This window comes from Equus caballus, chromosome 26, assembly GCF_041296265.1.
Source record: "Equus caballus isolate H_3958 breed thoroughbred chromosome 26, TB-T2T, whole genome shotgun sequence".
In the NCBI taxonomy this organism is placed as follows: domain Eukaryota; kingdom Metazoa; phylum Chordata; class Mammalia; order Perissodactyla; family Equidae; genus Equus; species Equus caballus.
Genome location: NC_091709.1, coordinates 42,922,256 through 42,941,385, shown reverse-complemented (window position 1 = coordinate 42,941,385; position 19,130 = coordinate 42,922,256). Strand labels below are relative to the sequence as shown.

The window sequence follows — 19,130 nt, the reverse complement described above, 5'->3', positions numbered from 1 at the left end:
AACCCCAACCTGGCTTATTTGAACTTAGCCCGGAGTGACTGACGCTTGGATGAGAGCACTCCCCTTTGTGGACGCTGTGGGCCGTATTGGCCCGGATCCTCCCAGCCTACAAATTACATACAATCAAGAAGGAAGAGTACTATCCTGAAAACATGATCAAACAGCCTGTAGGATGGATAGAAATGATTTGCCCAGGGATTTCCATTGTCTCTCCGTGCACGGAACAACGGGATTGGACCATCTGGTACCCTCTCAACAAGAGCCTTCCAAAAACGACAACCAGAAAAGGTGGGAAATAACAACTGAGTTTCTCACCTAGTTGATGTCTTACAATCACTAGCAGGGTGTCTGCCTTTTGACCATATTAGAAAACACTATAGATCTAGAAATATGACTGTCATGAGGTGCCTGTAGTCTTCTGAGCTACAAGCAATTTATTAAATTTTGCAAGAAGGATCCAGAACCCCAGTCCTGTCCTCAATAAAGGGAAGTGAACCAGAATCAGTTTCATTCCATCTCTGGAGCCACATTGAGATTCATCTATTTCAAACATCATTTAAGACCACGAGGACTGTTTTCTCTAATAGGCTTCAATTTTTAGAGCAGTTTTAGGTTGACAGCAAAAATGAGCAGGAGAGACAGAGATTTCCCATACGAGGCCTATTTTTAAAACAAAATAATACCATAACAAGTAAAGATCAGAGAGAGCTAATACGTTTCTCTTAGAGGTGACTACTTGAAAACCTCATCTCTTATTCTTTTTTTTCGGATGGAATCACTGAGAAACTATAAATTACTGGAAAGGGAGATTTTTTCCCCCCATCTTTAGTTTCTATAATTTTAAGTCAGAAAACAATGCTATCAAATTTTCCGGGGCTTTTTCCTTTCTGTCTATGTGTCAGAATAAACACCAGAGGGCAGTCTTAGCTCTGTATATTTGTCTTGCTCATCTATCTGAATTTTTTCCTTGAAATGATTTCATAGTTGAATGTAGAACATGAGAGGATAAATCAGGACACACTATACTCTGTAATTTAATCTTCTTTATAAGAGTCCCTTAGCTAACCTTCTTGCTGATGTCAATTTTCTCTCAAGATCCCTAATTCATCTTCCTCGTGAAAGGACCTTGTGAAATGACACAGGCGCCGCTCTCTTCTCCAACACGTAAAATGCGTTTTCTAATAAAAGGCATTTGTTTCATGGTGTTCTCTCAGTTCAGCATAGTAAAAGATATTGGAATTTGAAACTTTGTATGTCAACAGACAAGAAACTGTAAATTCAACAAAAGACTGGTTTTCTGAAAGTGGGGCTGGGGAAACTGGAGTCTATCTGTGAGGGGAGCAAATGCAGAGTCATCGACCTGCCCCATCAGGGATTCAAAAAGCAAAGTCTCAAAGCTCATTTGCTCCAGGACCTCAGCCACATGATTTTTGGACTGTGGCTGTTGATTTTAACATACAATGATCTGAATGATCAATTCGCACACTATGATAAGCCATGAAAATCCAAAGAAGCAAGTTAACCTTGTAAGGTTCTGGGTGGAAAGCAGCCATGCTGGATTTTCCTCTCCGCTACTCCCCACGTAAAAGCAGTCTGTGAAAAATTGTGTGTACTAAATAAACACCGGGATATAGAAATCATCTGTTTTACAATGTTAAGCTGATTGACGTAGAGCTTAAAAGGTGAAATTAGATAGCACACACTTCTCATTACTGAAGAATAAAAAAATTATGTCAGTGAGCTGTGATCCACATCAATTATTCCAGTTTCAGATGATAATCTTATCCATTATCATAGTAGGTGCTGAACAGATGTTGCTGAACGAGCAAATGAGAATGTACTAGTATTCTTCTTGACCAAAAGGACACTTTGGGCAACTGACTCTGTACGATGTTGCCCACTATCTGGAATTAAGCAAGTCTTCTGGGAAGCAAGGAGAGTAACTTTCACCAGGTCCAGATAACTTTCAGTCCAAAGCAGCAGGTGTGTCTTTGCCTCCCAACCCTCCACAACTGCATTTAATAAACCAGAGTGGGGCTGAGGACAAGAGACAGTGGCCTCAGAGAACCAGAAATGCTCAGGGATCTCAAGTCAAAACATGGTGTAATAATGGAATCAGGCAAGTAGTATCTGACTTGACCATCTCTATTTATACTGATATTCATCGCAATGTTCTTTGTTCCTAGCTCAGAAGACACCCTGGACCTCCTGGTCGTAAAATTCCATCACCTCTTCCTAATGTTCTTCCTATTTTATTTCGTTTTAGCGGTGGCATTCCATTGTAAAGCCATTTGTTTTTACATTCTCTCTTTCTTAGCTTCCATTACCCTTTTATTCTTTCTCTTTTGTTGCTCCCTCACCTTTGACCCCTACCCTTAAATGTAGGCATTTTTCACTGTTCCTCCTTTATTCTCTTTACATGTTCTTTACTATCTCCATGGCTCATTGAATCTATTCTCATAATTTAACTGGCATCTAAAGTTAAGGAGCACAAAATTTTTATCCCTAATCTTGACAATCTTAGAGAACCAATCAGTCCTCATGGAGACCCCACCAGTCCCTCACGTCCCACTTCACGTCCCACCACTCCAGAGCCAAATTCGCTCTTGCCCCACTTCTCTTCCTGTTTCCCAGCTGAGCTAACGATCTAACAATATCCTTTGTCCTCTTACCAGAAGCCTTAAGGTTACCTTTGATGCCTTTCTTCTTCTCCACTCGTTATCTGATTGGCTACCAAATCTTTTCTTCATTTGCACAGCAAATCTATGTAGAGCAGTACTCTCAGCTAGACACTGAGCCAGCTTCCAAGGTGCGTCAGTGGGGAGAGGCTGAGTTATGCAGCAAAACAAGGAAGCCTAAAGTCTCAGTGATTTACACAGACAGTTTTTGTTTCTTTCACATTCGCGTCCACTGTGAGTTGTGATAACTGCTCCAACTTACCTTCACTCCAAGAAGGACCCACGAGAGTTTTATGGCAGAGGGGAAGAAGTCTTTGGGGGGTCTGCTATAGACATTAAATTGGCCCTCATTTGTCACATGGCCTCACCCAACCACAAGGGAACAGGAAGTACAACCTTAACATGCACCCTGCAGACGGCAAACCAGAATAGAGACCGGCTCTAATGACTACCGTGGGACTGCTGTGACAAAGGGCAGAGTGTGTTTCTTTAAGGAGTTCCTAACTTGAGGAGGGCAGATAATATCAGAGATCATTATGTTCTGTGTGAGGTGGCAAAGGTCACAAGAGTGGAATGCACAGCAGAGGATGACACAGGAACACGGGCGATGGGGGTGTTACTCAAACAATAGGGTCAGAGATGGTTTCTTGGGACATATATAAAGCCCTAGCTTGCAGGAGGGGAATTTTACTTGATGAGAGGATATTATGATCAGAGGAAATAGCATCTGCAAAATGACATCCAGTCATGAGGATTCTCTCTCTGCAAAGTCTTTTTAATCCTCCCCGTTTCTTTCATGCCCACTGCCATTGCCTTGGTTCAAGTCCTCGCCTGGGGAACCAAAACTGGGTCAGAAGCCGTTCCAATACCTGTCTCAGCTCCCAGTCCATTGTCTGCATCACGGCCATAAGTATTCTTTCAAATTCTTGGTCTGATCCTATCACTCCCTTGTGCAAATTTCTTGACTTCTCCCCTTTTACCTAAAAAAATTAAAATCCAAAATCCTCAATATGATCGGTACAGATTTCCACAATCCAGCTCCAATTCCTTTCCAGTCTCATACTCTACCAAACTGCCCCCATCTGGTCTCTCAACTACGCCAGGTGTCGTGTGTGTGTGTTTGTGTGTGCCTGTGAGTGTGTGTCTGTATTGGGTCCTCCTTCCCTTTTCCCCCTCATCTTCTTATGTAAAAATGTTTATTCTTAAGGCTTAACTTAAATGCTATATTATTTATTCCATCATTTTTGAGCACTTCCTCAAAATGTGTTCTAGTCCCATCTGCTAAATGCTTTATCCCTGTGGTTTCCAAACTTGTTTTTTCATGGCTCACAATAGGAAATAGATTTTATAATCACAATCCAGGATGTGCACAACAAAAGCTTCGTAAACAAAACTTACACTTACTACACGTGAGGCATTCTGATATTTTCTGTTCTTTTGGGGTTTTTTTCTCCTCTATTTTATTTTTTAAGCGATTGTCATGACCCACTAAATTGCTTTCATGACTCACATTTTTTAAAATGCTGTTTTTCAACAGTTAATTCTGATGACGACCTTATGCAGAAGAGGTTGTTATTATTATCTTCACTGGACTGGTACTGAAACGGAGACTGTGCAATTTGGCCAGGACCACACAGCTCAGCAAGGAAAAGACAGAGTCTGCAAACCACAGGTTTCTGAGCTCGGGGTCTGGGCTCTTCACTCTGACGCCTACTGCCTTCCTTGGGAAGGTGGCCCCATCTCACTTCAAGGATCCTCAGCGTTGATCGCTAACGTCCCTTTGGTGTAACCATAATATCTCGCATTATCGTGAGACGGGGACATGGTTGAGCCCCTAGAATCAGTTTCCTCAGCGCAGGAACCACAGCTAGTCACTGTTATGCCTTCAGAAAATCTAGTATTATGCTGACATAGTGGATGTTCAGCAAATGTTGTGTTGAATTAAATTTTATGGATGATGACTGGGAGTCATCCAACAGAGGTTAAGCTGTATAATGAAGTTTCTACTTAATAAGGCAGGAAAGTGTGTTATACACTTTGGGATGCTTTCTATCCCAGAAGGAGTTAGATAAAATGCCTTTGCTTTTATTTTATTTATTTATTTATTTATTTTAAGATTGACCCTGCACTAACATCTGTTGCCAATCTTCCTCTTTTTTTCTTCTTCTCCCCAAAGCCCCCCAGTGCATAGTTGTATATTCTAGTTGTAGGTCCTTCTAGTTCTTCTATGTGGGACGCCACCTCAGCATGGCTTGATGAGCGGTGCTAGGTCCACACCCAGGATCCAAACCAGTGAAACACTGGGGCGCTAAAGTGGAGCGCGTGAACTTAACCACTTGGCCATGGGGCTAGCCCTTTTTTTTTTTTTAAGTGTCTTCATGGTTTATCTTTTTTTCTTTTATTGTGGTCATAACAGCTTATAACATTGTGAAATTTCAGTTGTATGTTAATATTTGTCACACACCATATAAGTGTGCCATTTTGTCCCCTGTGCCCACCCTCCACTCCCCTTCCCCTTGGTAACCACTACATTCTTCTCTTTGTCCATAAGTTTGTTTATAGTCTACATATGAGTGAAATCATACGGTGTTTGTCTTTCTCTGTCTCAGCCCTATGCTTTTAAATCACTGACGTGACAGCCATTCTTTCTTACTTCTATCTAAATGACCCAATGGTGGGTCTCTTCTTTCTGTAACAGCAAAGCTAGAAATTATAGAAATGCCAACAGTTGGCATAAGAATGCACAGTCCTGTTCCGTTTACACATGTGTATTTAATTTCCTGTTCATCAGAGCTTTGCTGTGTACTTGTGTGTGGTGGCCATGTATTAGTGCTCTTGTACTCAACCACATTGCACCAGAGTACTCAACATGGTCTCGTACAATCACATGGCTGGGATAAAAAGGCCTAGAAAAGTCTCCTTGAGACAGAGCGAGATCTACACATCCCAGACCTATGAAAACCAATTCTGGTTTTATAAAATCTCTTGGGAAGTATATTCTTGAAGCTTCCTTGGAAATACCTCAGAATTTCAAAGCCAATTCTGATGAAATATTGTTCTAAAGCAACTTTAAATTTTTTATGCTGCAATTTACATCTGTTTGTTAGAATTTGATCCTTTTGGGGAGTGGGAGGAGCATGTTATCTTTTATAATCTAGTCCTTTAAAAGTGGTCTTCATTCTCCTTTTACCTATCCTCAATGAACCAGCCAATAACTGCTCGATCTTTCTGTTGAATACATATTTTAGTATTCATTCAATTTCCTCAGTAATCATTCAATTTCATTGCCATCCAGTGATGCTGTCCAGTTGCTATAGTTGGTCAAAATGCAGGTGACACATACTCTAAGGTCGGGAGAAAGCTTTAAAATCCTGAGCCCAATTTTTTACTTTATGGAGCAGAGGAAAACAGAAGCATATATTCAAATAGAATTTCTGTACAGAAACAAGCCCTGGAAATCTCTTTTGAAGCTCAGTCCCACAAGATAGCCTGCCCAATTGTGCAGATAAATTGCCAATAAGTATTCTGGCTTCGAGATGGCACTCATTCAGACTAGACTGGAGTATATGCCCCTCTGAACGTGCTTCTCCAATGCTGCTTACTGCTTTCCAAGGAGCCACAGATTAAAATGCCATTTTGATCAACCACTTTTGGAGCCTTTGAAAGATTCCAGCTTTGAAAACATCTTATCTTTTTGATTTGGACTGACACAGACATGTGGTACTATTTAGGGAAATAAATGGCTTTAAATCCTTTTCAATTAAGACCGTGGAAAATAGCTATTTTTTCCAATAATGTATGTTGTGCATATATTATTTTTTGATAAAGAAGAGCTTTTCTCACTAATTTCTTTCTTATATGTGAGAAGTTATAAGATGCTAAACTAGTTCTTTTGTGTGGAATGTGTTGAATAGATGATGGCAATCAAGTATGGCAGATGGTATGACAACAGAGAAGGCATGATCCAAAATTGTAGTAAATAGAGGTGGTTTTGTTAGAAAGAGCCTGGGAAATATAAGAATCCTGTAGTGCCAGTCTGGTAAATTGGACAGTGCCCTGATTCTAAATAATAACATGGAGATACTAGTTTCTTTCCTGCCTTTTCTGGATATCAACTTTCATTCACTTGCAAAACATTATAACAATAATTTTTATATTTGGAAGCCAAAAGATGATATATTTTGTTTGGAAAGCTTTTTTAAAAGTAGCCATAGTCATACATAGCCAATAGCAGCTACAGCGATCTCAGTAAAGTCAGAGGAAGCCACTAACACTGACCGGATGAAACAAGGATGCTATCTTTCTATAAGCGCTGGCCGTCCCAGTCTAGCCTTTTAGGAAGGGCTTTGTGCCATATTTTCTCCTTTCAGAGATGAAAATAGTGAAATAAAATGGAAATAGGATCCAAATGTATTCTACGTAGGAATTTAAACAACAGAGGCAAATCTTAAACTGATCCAGCTAACTGCTTCTTCTTAATGTAATCCAGACCACTTCTCTGCCGCTAAACAGAAAGATTTTATATGCTCTGAAAGTGTTGTTGCTCTGTAATTAAGAGAGCGGTCCATTTGGTTTATTCCGTTTTGGGGGAGGTATTTTTAATCACTACTGTGAGCATTCTATCTACAAAATCAGAGCATTCAAGTGTTTTTTTAACTGCCTGTTAATAATTAGATATTAAAGCACCACATTTCTTTGATAGAATTTTCAGTAAAAGATTAATTGAAATTCTTTAAAGTGGAATTCTTTTTATATCTGACAGACACACTGAACAGCCTGCGACTCCATGGTCATTCTCTACACATTTTTTTCCCCATTGTATTCAAATAACTTCTAGGTCCTTATTAAACTCACTTAGTACAGCAGGCATTTCCACAGTCCATTCCAGCTGGTGGTTAGTGGGTCCCAACGCTGGATCCCTGGGGAATAAGTGGAGGGAGGGGTGAGGAATGTCCGTTCAGAGAGTCTGAACTCCACCCAGCAGGAAGAGAGATGGTAAGAGCATGAAGAGCATAATCCAAAGCGGAATAGAGATAAAGACCCTAAAGCACGTATAAATAAAGGGCAAATATGGCACCAGATTGAGGGGATTAAAGAAAGCTTACAAGGCTTTACAAGTTCATCCATTGAGCTAAATAGCAAGAGGGATTTGCCCATTATTGGGTAAACATCCAGTTTTATAGAAATTACTAAAGAGCACTTGAAGTAGCTCATTGTGGCTAATTTTATCTTATTTACTGTTTAAAAAGTATCTTAAACATGAGGAAGAATATTACACCAGCACCACAAGGCAGAAATCATTCTGGAATGAAAGTAGGTCTGGAAGACACTGTTCGCAGGCTTTTTGTGGGGTCACACTGAAGCCCTGGGAGAGTAACCTTCCAGCAACGCTTACATTCTTTTGACAAGTCTACTGTCCAGTTCCTTAAAAATCCATGACTCCATCCGCCAGACCCAAGGCAATCGAGCAGAAATGTGGAACAGTGGAAATGAGCTGCGTGGCTTGGGTGTCACAAAGTTTATACCATCAGCTGAATTTTCCATTCTGGGTACAATTTTAGGAAGGCAAACATGTCAGAAGTCTTGTAAAAACTTGCTCTAAATATTTTTTTAATGAAACGCATGAAGTTTCCATTTACTTTCCTAGGCATTTTGCAAATATTAATCCATGTCCTCAACTATGACAGTGATAGTGTTAGAAAAGGAACGCAAGGGATTTAATTTCTAGATTTTAGTAAGAATTTGTTGGAATCCCACCATGCCTCATTTTAATTAACCTTCCATTTGCCATGCCATGATCATATCTTGGTCCTTGGGGAGGGACCTTACCTTATAATCTACACACTGGAGTTGAATTCAGTAAATGCCTGTGAATTCAAACTCAGCAACTGTTTTTGAGCGTTTCTTATGACTAGGTGTGACGTTAGGATCTTTCGCATAAATTTTCTTACCGTAATCCAAAGGAGGGATCTGTAGTCCAGCAAGTTTATGAGGCTGGCCCCAGGTGTCCTAGACATCTCGTTATCCCTCATCAGTCATGGGCCTCCATATTCCCACTGTGGTGGTGTCGGCGTGACCCTCCAACTACCTCCTACAATAAAACCATGAACATTCCATTTGCAAACACAGTATTTGTGATAGCCCAATGGATAAACTACATAAATATTCTATATCTTAATTGTATGCCTCAAACAGAAAACCAAAGTCTTTCCTCAAGAACTCTGTGGATTATCCCTGTTAGGTGACATCAGCTAGAGAGAAGAACCTGCTCTTATTACTTCACAATCTCTGATGGACCAAGAAATAAATAACTGGCTGCCACTTAGAAGCCATTTCAATCGAGAGTGATTAATTAATAATAAATGTTAGGTCAACTCTGGATGCTGACAGAATCAACACGTTCAAAACATTTTAGATGAGGAAGAACAGACTTTTTTATCTCAAATGGCTAACAGGAGTTCATGATAGGCACAGAAGAATGACAACTCCAGTCTGTAAATTTCCTGTCTATTCCATCATGCCAGCACAGAGAAGAATCAAAAATGAGCTGCAGGGCAGAATTCCCCACCAAAACCCATGCTTATGCAAGTGATATGCCTGGCAGCAGAACTTCCTTAATGTTGATTGTTTCTGTGTTTCCGTAGGTCATGAAGTTAACTCTTAAGTCTTCCCTTAAAATAAATGGTTAGCCCAATTATGTAATCTATTCAAGATTAATTCACATTTTAAGCATAATAAATTCTTCTTGAATGGCTAATGTCTCTGTCTTAATTTTGAAGACAATAAGTCTAGAGAGTTGCAGTTCTAGAAGGAAATTAAACATTTAGATATTTCAATACGGAAAAATGTGTCTTTCTCCCCTCCCCACAAATTTCTTCCTTTGCCGCATTTGATTCCTTAATCTCTAAGAAAGTGGGAGTTTGCTTCTCTTATGCTGCAATTTCATGTTTTGTTGCCCTTGAGAGTCAAGCTCTCCTCTGTCACTTTTTATTCCCTCCACGCTCCATTAATACTTCAAAGTCTGTGATGTGTTGACCTAGCTGAAGTATTGGGAGAAATTTGGAAATAAAATCCATCCCTTCTCATCGAACATTCTCAGTATTTAGGAGGGAGTGTCATATAATGAAATGCATGTGAAATCAGCAAGTCAGCTTAAACACTATTGGATCGTTGTGTTGGAATATCTGATGTCCAATAAAAAGACGATTAATGAAACATAGACATAATCAATACTACTATATTTCATATAAAATATTGAGGAAAATGTTTCATAAGGAAACAATATTCATGCTCCCTCTTTCTCAGAGCAAGCATTTTTGGCTGAGCATTAAGGAAAAGGATTTAATCAAATGGACTTGCTTCACTACCCTGAATGAGCTTGACTCATTTTTTTCCCATTTAGCTCTTTTTTTCTCACCTGTTGCCCCCCCTTGAAATTGTTAATAGTTGAATTATGCACTATCTATAGATAAGTGATGCTGTTTAAAATAAATGTTATATAATTTGCAATACACCCTTGTATAGGAGCTACTTCGTGCCTACGGACTTCCCTTTTGAGGCATCCAGTCTTGCTCTCTCCCGTGGGGTCCGTGTGTAAGCATCCTTACCCCAGCCAGCCCCAGCACAGCCTTCTCTCCCATTGTGAGCAGGGCTATCCTTTGCCATTATGGCTAGCCTTAGCCTTCTCAGCTGTGACTCACTTGCCAATCTCTATGTCCTTCCAGACTCCAAGATCTCTGAGTGGTTTTCTTGGAGCTCAAAGACCCCTCTCACCCCTAGGTGGGAATGCACACAGACCTCTCTCAACAGAAAAGTCCTTATTCCTGACTCAGCCTCTTATGGGGCCCAGAGATGCTGATGGGCAAAGCCTCAGAACCAGAAAGCCCTGCGTATGTGATCTCATGTTTCTTGTTAGGAGAAAAGGTACTGGCATCTTCGGCACTATTCTCACCTTTTAAGGCCATTGCTAAAACTTCAAGACAATAGGAAAAGTCACATTTAATATCCAGTGACATATATTACAAAGAAAACATATCAACTCTTCGATTGCTTAAGTTGTGCAGCTGGCAACTTTCTGCTTGCCCTTCTGCTGAGACCAGAAAAAAAGTGCCTAATTATGGCAGTCATCAGGGGAATGCAGTGGCATCAAAGGGTGGCAACGCCAGTGCAACTGACTTTCCCAAATAAACATTAAGAACCTTGAACAGCTTGACTATTCCGTTCCAACCTAATCTATAGAGAAACATCATTCCAACTGGAGGAATTTTCTATAAATAAACCTTTTACTTCAGCTCTTGGTTAATCTTCCATATAAATAGTGAACAAACATTTTTGCATAGGAAATCATATTTTTACCTTTGATTTTAGCCATGCTTCATGTTGCAGGTAAAAATTAAATAAAATACATGTTTTAGTGATAGTCAAGGACCAATGGCACCTTATAGACAGGATACTTGTTGAGTTTCAACTAAAAGCTATGTACTCTTCACAGGAAATCCTAAATTTGTAAATACATTTTAATGCTCTGTTAATGCAGTTGTTACACTTTGCACATCATTAAGCTTTGTAAAATTAATTTGGCAACAACGTAGCCTTGGAACATGGCAGAATGCAAGTACACACAGTCTTGGGATTATTTCCTCAGTTTGCCAGGAGGCAAGCCAAATTCCCTCTGAAATTCTGGAGGCATTAATTTTCCCATGATTTTCTGAAGATGAGAGAGGACTGGTGTGGGCGGTGGAGGGAGGAGGGAGAGTACAGATGTGTGCACACAGATGCACGTGTGCACACTAATGTATATGTGCACACCTGAAGAATCTGTGCAAGGACCCTGTAGTCTCCCTTTAATCACCTGACACTGTGTACCTGTAAGTTAAATATTTGACAATGGGCAATTCTCTGACGTGATTGTGAGGGAGCATAGGATGTATGACGATTAAGATGTATAGTTAACATTTACGTCCCTTATTTAATTGCACAGCTGGTCTTGCTTTTTATGCAGCCTGCTGACCTCCTAAGGTTTACTTAACAGCTCGCAGGGGTAGAAATAAGTCCTTCCTGTGCTCGGCCGCTCATAATTGGCAGCATGGAGTGTGAGGAAACAGCACTGGACTTGAGAGTGGAAGCACCGAGCTTGAGCCTCTGTCCACCCTCGGCTGGCATCATGACCTCAGTGACTCACTGACTGGGTCCGTACCTTCGTTTCCTTGTCTTAGTCAGCTTGGGCTTTTATAACAAATACCACAGGGGGAGGCTTAAACCACACACATTTATTTCTCACAGTTCTGGAGGCTGGGAACTCCCAGGTCACGGTGCTAGGAGGTCTAGAGTCTGGTGAGAACCCACTTCCTGGCTTTTTGTTGTATCTTCACTTGGTAGAGAGAGAGAGTTCTGGTGTCTTCATTCCCTTATAAGGCACTAATCCCATTTGTGAGGGCTCCACCCTTATGACCTAATCACCTCCATGACAAGACCACACCTCCTAAACCATCACAGGAAGGATTTGGGCTTCAACCTGTGAATCTGGAGGAAGACACAAACATTCAGACCGTACCATTCTGCCCCTGGATCCTCGAAATTCACCTCCTTTTTACATGCAAAAATCCATTCATTCCATCCCAATAGTACCGTAAGTCTTAACTCATTCTAGCATTAAGTCTGAAGTCTAAAGTCCAAAGACTCATTTAAATGTCATCTAAGTCAGATATGGGTGAGACTCAAGGTACAACTCATCCGGAGGCAAATTGCTCTCCAGCTGTGAACCTGTGAAGAAGACAAGTTACGTGCTTCCAAAGTACAATGGCGGGACAGGCACAGGGTAGACATTCCCAATCCAAAAGGGAGAAAAAGGAAAGAAACAAGGGGTGATGGCTTCCAAGGAAGTCCGAAACTTAGCAAGGCAAACTCCATTGGATCTTAAGGCACAAGAATAGTCTTCGTAGGTTTAATGCTGCATCCTCCAGGCCCAGTAGGATTACAACATCACCGCCACTGCTGAGTGCGGCTGTGCCCGTACTGGGGCCCTCTGCAGGGACCCCACCCAGGCGGTGGTTCTCTTCATCAGAGTAGACCCCAGGGATCTGCCAGGTGGGCGTTTGATGGCCACAGCTCCAGGGGGGTCCCCGCCCCCAAAGCTTCAATTACAAAGGTGGTGATCCTGCTGATCTCTGAATGTCCTTCAGAGCCATTCTTCCCTTTTCTTGAAGAATAACACAAGTTCACAGCCAAATAGCTTTGTGGTCCTGCCTTGTAGAATCTGAGTTCAACAGCCTGCCTTGGTTCTATCCCATAAACTGGCAGCGTTCTCATGGGGTGGCTGATTAGGCTCGTGTGTTCACACCCACGCAAATCTCCTGATCAAATGGTTGCCAGGCAGCACCCTCCAGTGTCCTCCCCCAAATTTGCTTTCTCATTTTTGGGGGAATATGGATAGCCTGAGAATTTTCCAAATTTTTAATTTCTAGTTCCTTTTTGCTTCATTCTTTCTTCAATTCATTTCTCTCTTCTTGCATTTTACTATGTCGGTAAAGTCAGTCAAGAGGAACCAAGCCACGCTTTCAACACTTTGCTTAGAAGTCTCCTCAGCTAAGGATCCGATTTCATGCTTGCAATTCCACCTTCCTCAGAACACTGGAACACAGACACAATTCAGCCAAGTTCATTGCCACTTTGTGACCAGGATCATCTTTTCTCTGTGGTGCAATTCTGTATGTCATTATTCGCGTTCTCTAAGAAGATGGAGGCTCTCCCCAGCTCTCCTCTTTTCTTTCTGACCTCTCACCAGAATCACCTTTAGCAAGGCAACATTGGCTTTTTTTCTAACATCAGCCTCAAAACTCTTCCAGCCTCTACCCCATTCAAAGCTGCTTCTGCGTTTTTAGGTATTTGTTACAGCATCACTCCCATTTCCTTATGCTAATTTTCTGTGTTTGTTCTGGAGGCTAGAAGCCCTAGATCATGGTGCCGGCATGACCAGGGTATGGTGAGGGCCCTCTCCCAGGTTGCAGACTGGTTTCCTCACATGATGGAAGGGGACAAGGGAGCTCTCTGCAGCCTCTTTTCTAAGGGCATTAATCCCACAGCCTAATCACCTTCCAAAGGCCCCACTTCCTATCCATCGCCTTGGGGATTAGGTTTCAGCACATAAATTTGGAGGGGACATTCAATAGCACTTGGATAGTTTTTGACAAGAAGTCTGCTGGCATCCTCATCTTTGTTCCTTCGTGTGTGTCTTTTCTGCGGCTTTTTTTTTTTCTTTTTCTTTTGCTGAGGAACATTCACCCTGAGCTAGCATCCATTGCAAATCCTCCTCTTTTTTAACCCGAGGAAGATTGTCCCTGAGCTAACATCTGTGCCAGTCTTCCTCTATTTGGTATGTGGGACGCAGCCGTAACATGGCTGATGAGTAGTGTAGGTCTGTGCCGGGATCCGAACCTGCAAGCTGGGGCCACCAAAATGGAGCATGCCGAGCTTAACTACTACACCGTGGGGCCAGCCCCTCTGGCTGTTTTTAGGGATTTCTCTTTATCACTGGTTTTGAGCAATTTGATTATGACGTGCCTTGGTGTGGTTTTCTTCATATTTTTATGGCTGAGGTTCTTGGCTTTATGGATCTATAGTTTTCATCAAATTTGGAAAATTTTCAGCCACTAGTTCCTCAATCATTTTTTTCTGTCCTACATCCGTCCCTTCCTTTAAGCGATTCCAGTTTTATTTATGTTGGGCTGCTTGATGTTGTCCCATAGCTCACTAAGGCTCCTTGAAGTTATATATTCTCTTTTCTCTCTGTGCTTCATCTATTAATCTGTCTTCAAGTTCACGAATCTTTTTTTCTACAAGAACTAATCTATTAATCTAATCCAGTGTCTTTTTCTTCTCACACATTATAATTTCATTTCAAGTTTAACTTGGGTCTTTTTATATCATTCATGTATCTACTTCAATTTTTGAGTGTATACAGTTATAGCTATAATACAATTATAATAACTTTTCAATGGCCTCGTCTGCTAGATATAATATCTGTGTCAATTATGGGTCGATTTGGATTGATTGAAGTGTATTTTTTTATGAGTCGTGTTTTTCTGCTTCTTCACCTTCCCAGAATTTTTTATAACAGCTTTTCTGAGGTATGATTCACATACCAAGAAATTCATGCTTATAGAGTGTACGATTCAGTCGTTTTTAATATATTCACAGAGCTGCACAAACTTCACCATTATCTAATTTTAGAACATTTTCATCATCCGAAAAAGAAACCCCACACCCGGTAGCAGTTTCTTCTCATTCTCTCCCTCCACTACCCTGCCCCCAGCAACAGCTAATCTGCTTCTATCTCTGTGCATTTGCTTATTTTGGACATTTCTTAGAAAGGGATCATAAATATGTGGTCTTTTGCGATTGGCTTCCTTCACTAAGTATAATGTTTCCAAGATTTATCCAAGCCGTAGCATGTATCAATACTTCATTCCTTTCTATTATTGAGTAATAAGTTGTATGGATACAACTTATTTTGTCTATCCATTCATCAGTTGATGGCTATTTGCGTTGTTCATATCTGGAAGTTTTTTATTGGATGCCAAACATTGTGAATTTTACCTTATTGGGTACTGGATATTTTTATTTCTATGAATATTTTTGACTTTTGTTCTGGGATGCAGTTGTTACTTAGTGTCAATTTAATCTTTATGAATCTTGCTTTTAATATTAGTTAGGCAATACCCATGTGATGTCCAATCTAGGGCTAATTATTGCCCATCACTGAGGAAAGACCCTTATGTACTATATCTAATGCCCCATGAATCTTGAGGGTTTGCCCTCTGTCTGGTGGGAACAGGCACTATTCTGTGTAAATGCTGCGTGCTGTGACCTCTGATCCTTTCAGGTGGTTCTTCCCTGGCCTCGGATAGTTCCTCACATGTGTGCACAGATCCACTCAGTTGAATACCCCAGTGGGATGCTCTTTAGCTCTCCAGAGCTTTCTGTGTAGCACTCTCCTCCCCAGTACTCAGTCCTGTGAACTCCAGCTCCCTACTAGTCTCTCAGTTCTGTCTCCCCAAGTCAGGGAAGCTGCTGGGCTCCTCCTGGGTTCCCTTCCCTGTGTCATGGCCTGGAAACTCTCAAAAAATGTAAACACCCTCCAACTGTGGGTCTTGCCTCATTTGTTTCCTGTATTTCAGAGATGATCGTCCTTCATTAGTGGAGGAACAATGCCTTTGAAACTGTTGTTTCATATATCCTGCATGTTCTGTGGTTGTTTCCAGTAGGAGGCTAAATCTGGTTCTTGTTACTCTAATTTAAGGGTTAGATTTAAAGGACCCCTAATTTAAAGGATTATATTACTGATTGGTGGCTGTCAAAGCTGGTGCATAGAGAAAGGTAGACTATGGGGAGATAGATGTATATGTATTCATATTGCAAATCCAGCCTTCCAGAGAGGGACTAATGGTGGCTTTGGTTTCTTATGATAGATGATATGTTAATAACCATTCCTTTAGGAAATCCATTTGTGCCATTTGCCTCCTTGAATGTGGGAACATTTATGTCTCCTCTCACAGGTGATCAGCGAGTTTGAAGCCTCTCCTGACTCATTTTCCTACAGAATTCCTAACCTGAGTCGGAATCGTCAGTACAGCGTCTGGGTTGTGGCCGTGACTTCGGCTGGGAGAGGCAACAGCAGCGAGATCATCACCGTAGAGCCATTAGCTAAAGGTGTGTCACTGTAGAAAGGACCTCCTTTCCCACTGTCATTTGACTGTTTTTAAGTCTCTATTTAATCCGAAATAAAGCTTACAAAGGCTTAAAAATCAAGTAAATCAGAACATTGCATGTTACCGTATTTCAGCCCAAGAAATAGGGTGGCTGCTAGCTGGCACTGGGCTTTTGGGCGTATCAGAAAAGAATCCTCCTAGAGGTGTGGGTGGCTCTACAACTTAATATGTCTTTTGGGAAATTAAGAAAAGGAGCCCCCACTCACCTCTATGTGTAGATGAAAATCGCTACATAGCAACTTCCCAGCAAGGTCTACTTTCATCAAAACCAGGTACCATACTTCTTAAAGAGAAGTGTCTGTGTTTTGGTCTATGGAATTTGGAACCTTACAAGTATAAGGGGATAATTAGCTCTTCTTCTGTTGATAGAGTGCTATAAACAAAGACCTTAAGTAAAAGTGGGAAGTTGGAGTCAACAAAGAACAAAAAGTCCCTAAAAATGAATAGAATGTCTTCCCATTGAGATGTTAAGAGCACGTATAGGCACAGAATATTCTTATTCTACTTCTGGTCATTGCTACCACCCTGTGCACAGGGTCCCCCTGAATTAGCACTCATCATGAGCAGGTGTACTTACATCACAATTCCAGGCCAGTGGGAGCTGCCCCATTATTTTGGACTACACCACATTGGCCATTTGTTGCTCATGCGGGTTCTAGGTGCCTGAAAGAGAGAGTGAGCTTTCCAAGATTGCAATTTCACCTCTAAGTGCTCTTAATAACATGCTTATTAGTGTGATAGCTGAGAAAGAGAGAATAAAATACTGAGGGAAAAAGAGAATAGTGTCACATTTTAAAAACAAATACAGATAGAAAATAAGCATGTTGTTGGTAAGGAAAACAAATTGGTGGATTTTTTTGTTTTTGTTTATCATACTCTTTGATCATGATATCGAGCCACCCCTAACATACACTCTCTAACATTTGAACACAATGATTATTGATGGGCATAAGGACAGCACTGTGGGATTAAAAACAGAAATGCAACATAAGATGTAGGATTAACGATGGCTAGACCTCCTCTCCTTTTGTGTGTTCGATGTTATATCTCCAGACATAGCCAGGAATGTCCTGGCTGATGTTGTAGGAGGTGATATACTCAAAGGGGCACAAAAGAAAACTGGCTACTTCCCCAGGAGTACGACTTGTCTGGGGAAATTAAATGTCATTTGGCCATTTCTTAAATCATTTTGAGTGCCTATTGTATGTCAGGCATTAGGCTAGGGACACAGGGGTGATATAGTCGAGGAAGCCTGACCATTGAAGCAGATATCCCTGTTTCCCTGGCTTGACATAGTAACACAGGCCAACACAGATATTCCTGGACAGGTGGCTCATTCCACATGGTGACTCAGGGATCCAGGTCTCCTCCACCTTGTGATTTCAAGTCCTGGGGTCCTTCATGTCCAGCCACATAGATGGAGAGAGAGAGGGCATGGAGGCTGGCGAGAGAGGTTTTCATGGGCCAGACTTGGAAGCATGGGCATCAGTTTTACCCACATTCTGTTGTGTAGAATGAAGGCTTGAGCCCTAGTGATTTTCAAAACAGAGCTGGGAAAGGAAGCCAGGGTGAATGTCAAGAAGGAAAAGGAAACAGGGTTTGGTAAGCACACAAGAGTCTCTTCTAAGGATTATATATATATAAATGATGTCTACCTGCCCTCAAGGATGAGTGCAGTTACATGACAAGGGAAGACAATGGTGTTGCAACATGAGAAGGCCTCCAGCTGAGAAAGAGGGTAGCATGTTGGAGGTCCAGGGGGTCTGGCGAGGGGAAGGCTCTGGTTTTACTATTTTTTAATATGTCAGCTAGCAAGACATGTTTGTAGGGCAATGGAAGGCTCCAGCAGAGAGGGAGAGGTTGATAACACAGGAGAAAGAGCGATGGCCACAAGACCGAGGTTTGCTGGAGGAAACGCAAGTGAGTTTATAGATTTGGTGGCAGGAAATGCAGAGTTCCCAGCGGTGTCTTCAATTTTCTCTTTCAAGTATTAGGCAATTTAGTTGCGGGGGAGGGGGGTGGGGGTGGAGGTGGATGGAGGACCAGAAATTTGAGAAGAGGAGGGACAAGAGGAAATCATCATTGCAGAGAAGCAGGAAGGAATTCACTAAGGAAACAGAAGGACCGGCAGGGAGAGCTGAAGAGTCTGGTGTAGGTTGGTGATCATGAATGCACAATGGTTCCCAAATCACATGGATTTCTCCAGAAATGTTCAGCTTCTCATGCTCAAATGGGGTTCACACAGAGTTAGGGTTGATCTAGGTAGATTTTCTAGAAAGGGGCTGAGCTGGGCAGTTCCTCAAGCATGGAGCAAATGTTCGGTCTGGCAGGCACCACTCGGAAGCCCCAGACACTGGCAAACTGTAAAAACAGAAAGGTTCAAGCTGGAAGGATGGGGCTCAAAAAGCAGATGGGAAATCGTCCCTAAGTCCTGGAATTAATTTTAAGGCTTATAACCAGCATATTTAAGAGCTAAAGTGGAATGCAATGGAATAGAGTCAAATAGTCTAGCCTAGACTTGAAAAAGAAGCAGAATGCATCATACACACTAAGTATTAATTTGCATAACTGTTTTCACACGCACATCTTAATATGTGTGTAACTTCTGGGATTCATGTAAAATATATTTCTTACAGTAGAGGGGACTCTTAAAAAGCTTGAAAGCCCCTAACTCTAGCTAGGTTTC

The 19,130-nt window shown here is 41.4% G+C and overlaps 1 protein-coding gene and 1 long non-coding RNA gene across 7 annotated transcripts in view; one reads left to right on the top strand and one right to left on the bottom strand.

The window, feature by feature from the left end:
* DSCAM (DS cell adhesion molecule) overlaps positions 1-19,130 on the top strand; it is a 690,516-nt gene that overhangs the window by 609,831 nt on the left and 61,555 nt on the right. For all 6 annotated transcript variants that reach the window (XR_011433076.1, XM_023630201.2, XM_070252706.1 and 3 more), the window contains one exon: positions 16,232-16,385. Coding sequence is in view for 5 of the 6 variants with exons in the window: in XM_023630201.2 (XP_023485969.2) it covers positions 16,232-16,385 (154 nt within the window). In the remaining variant the exon portion in view is untranslated. The remainder of the gene's footprint in view (positions 1-16,231; positions 16,386-19,130) is intronic.
* LOC111770824 (uncharacterized) lies at positions 3,433-16,765 on the bottom strand. The gene is made up of 4 exons (XR_002804254.2): positions 16,651-16,765; positions 8,630-8,769; positions 7,533-7,597; positions 3,433-3,658 (listed from the first exon to the last, which is right to left on the bottom strand). It is a non-coding gene; the product is annotated as an uncharacterized lncRNA (long non-coding RNA).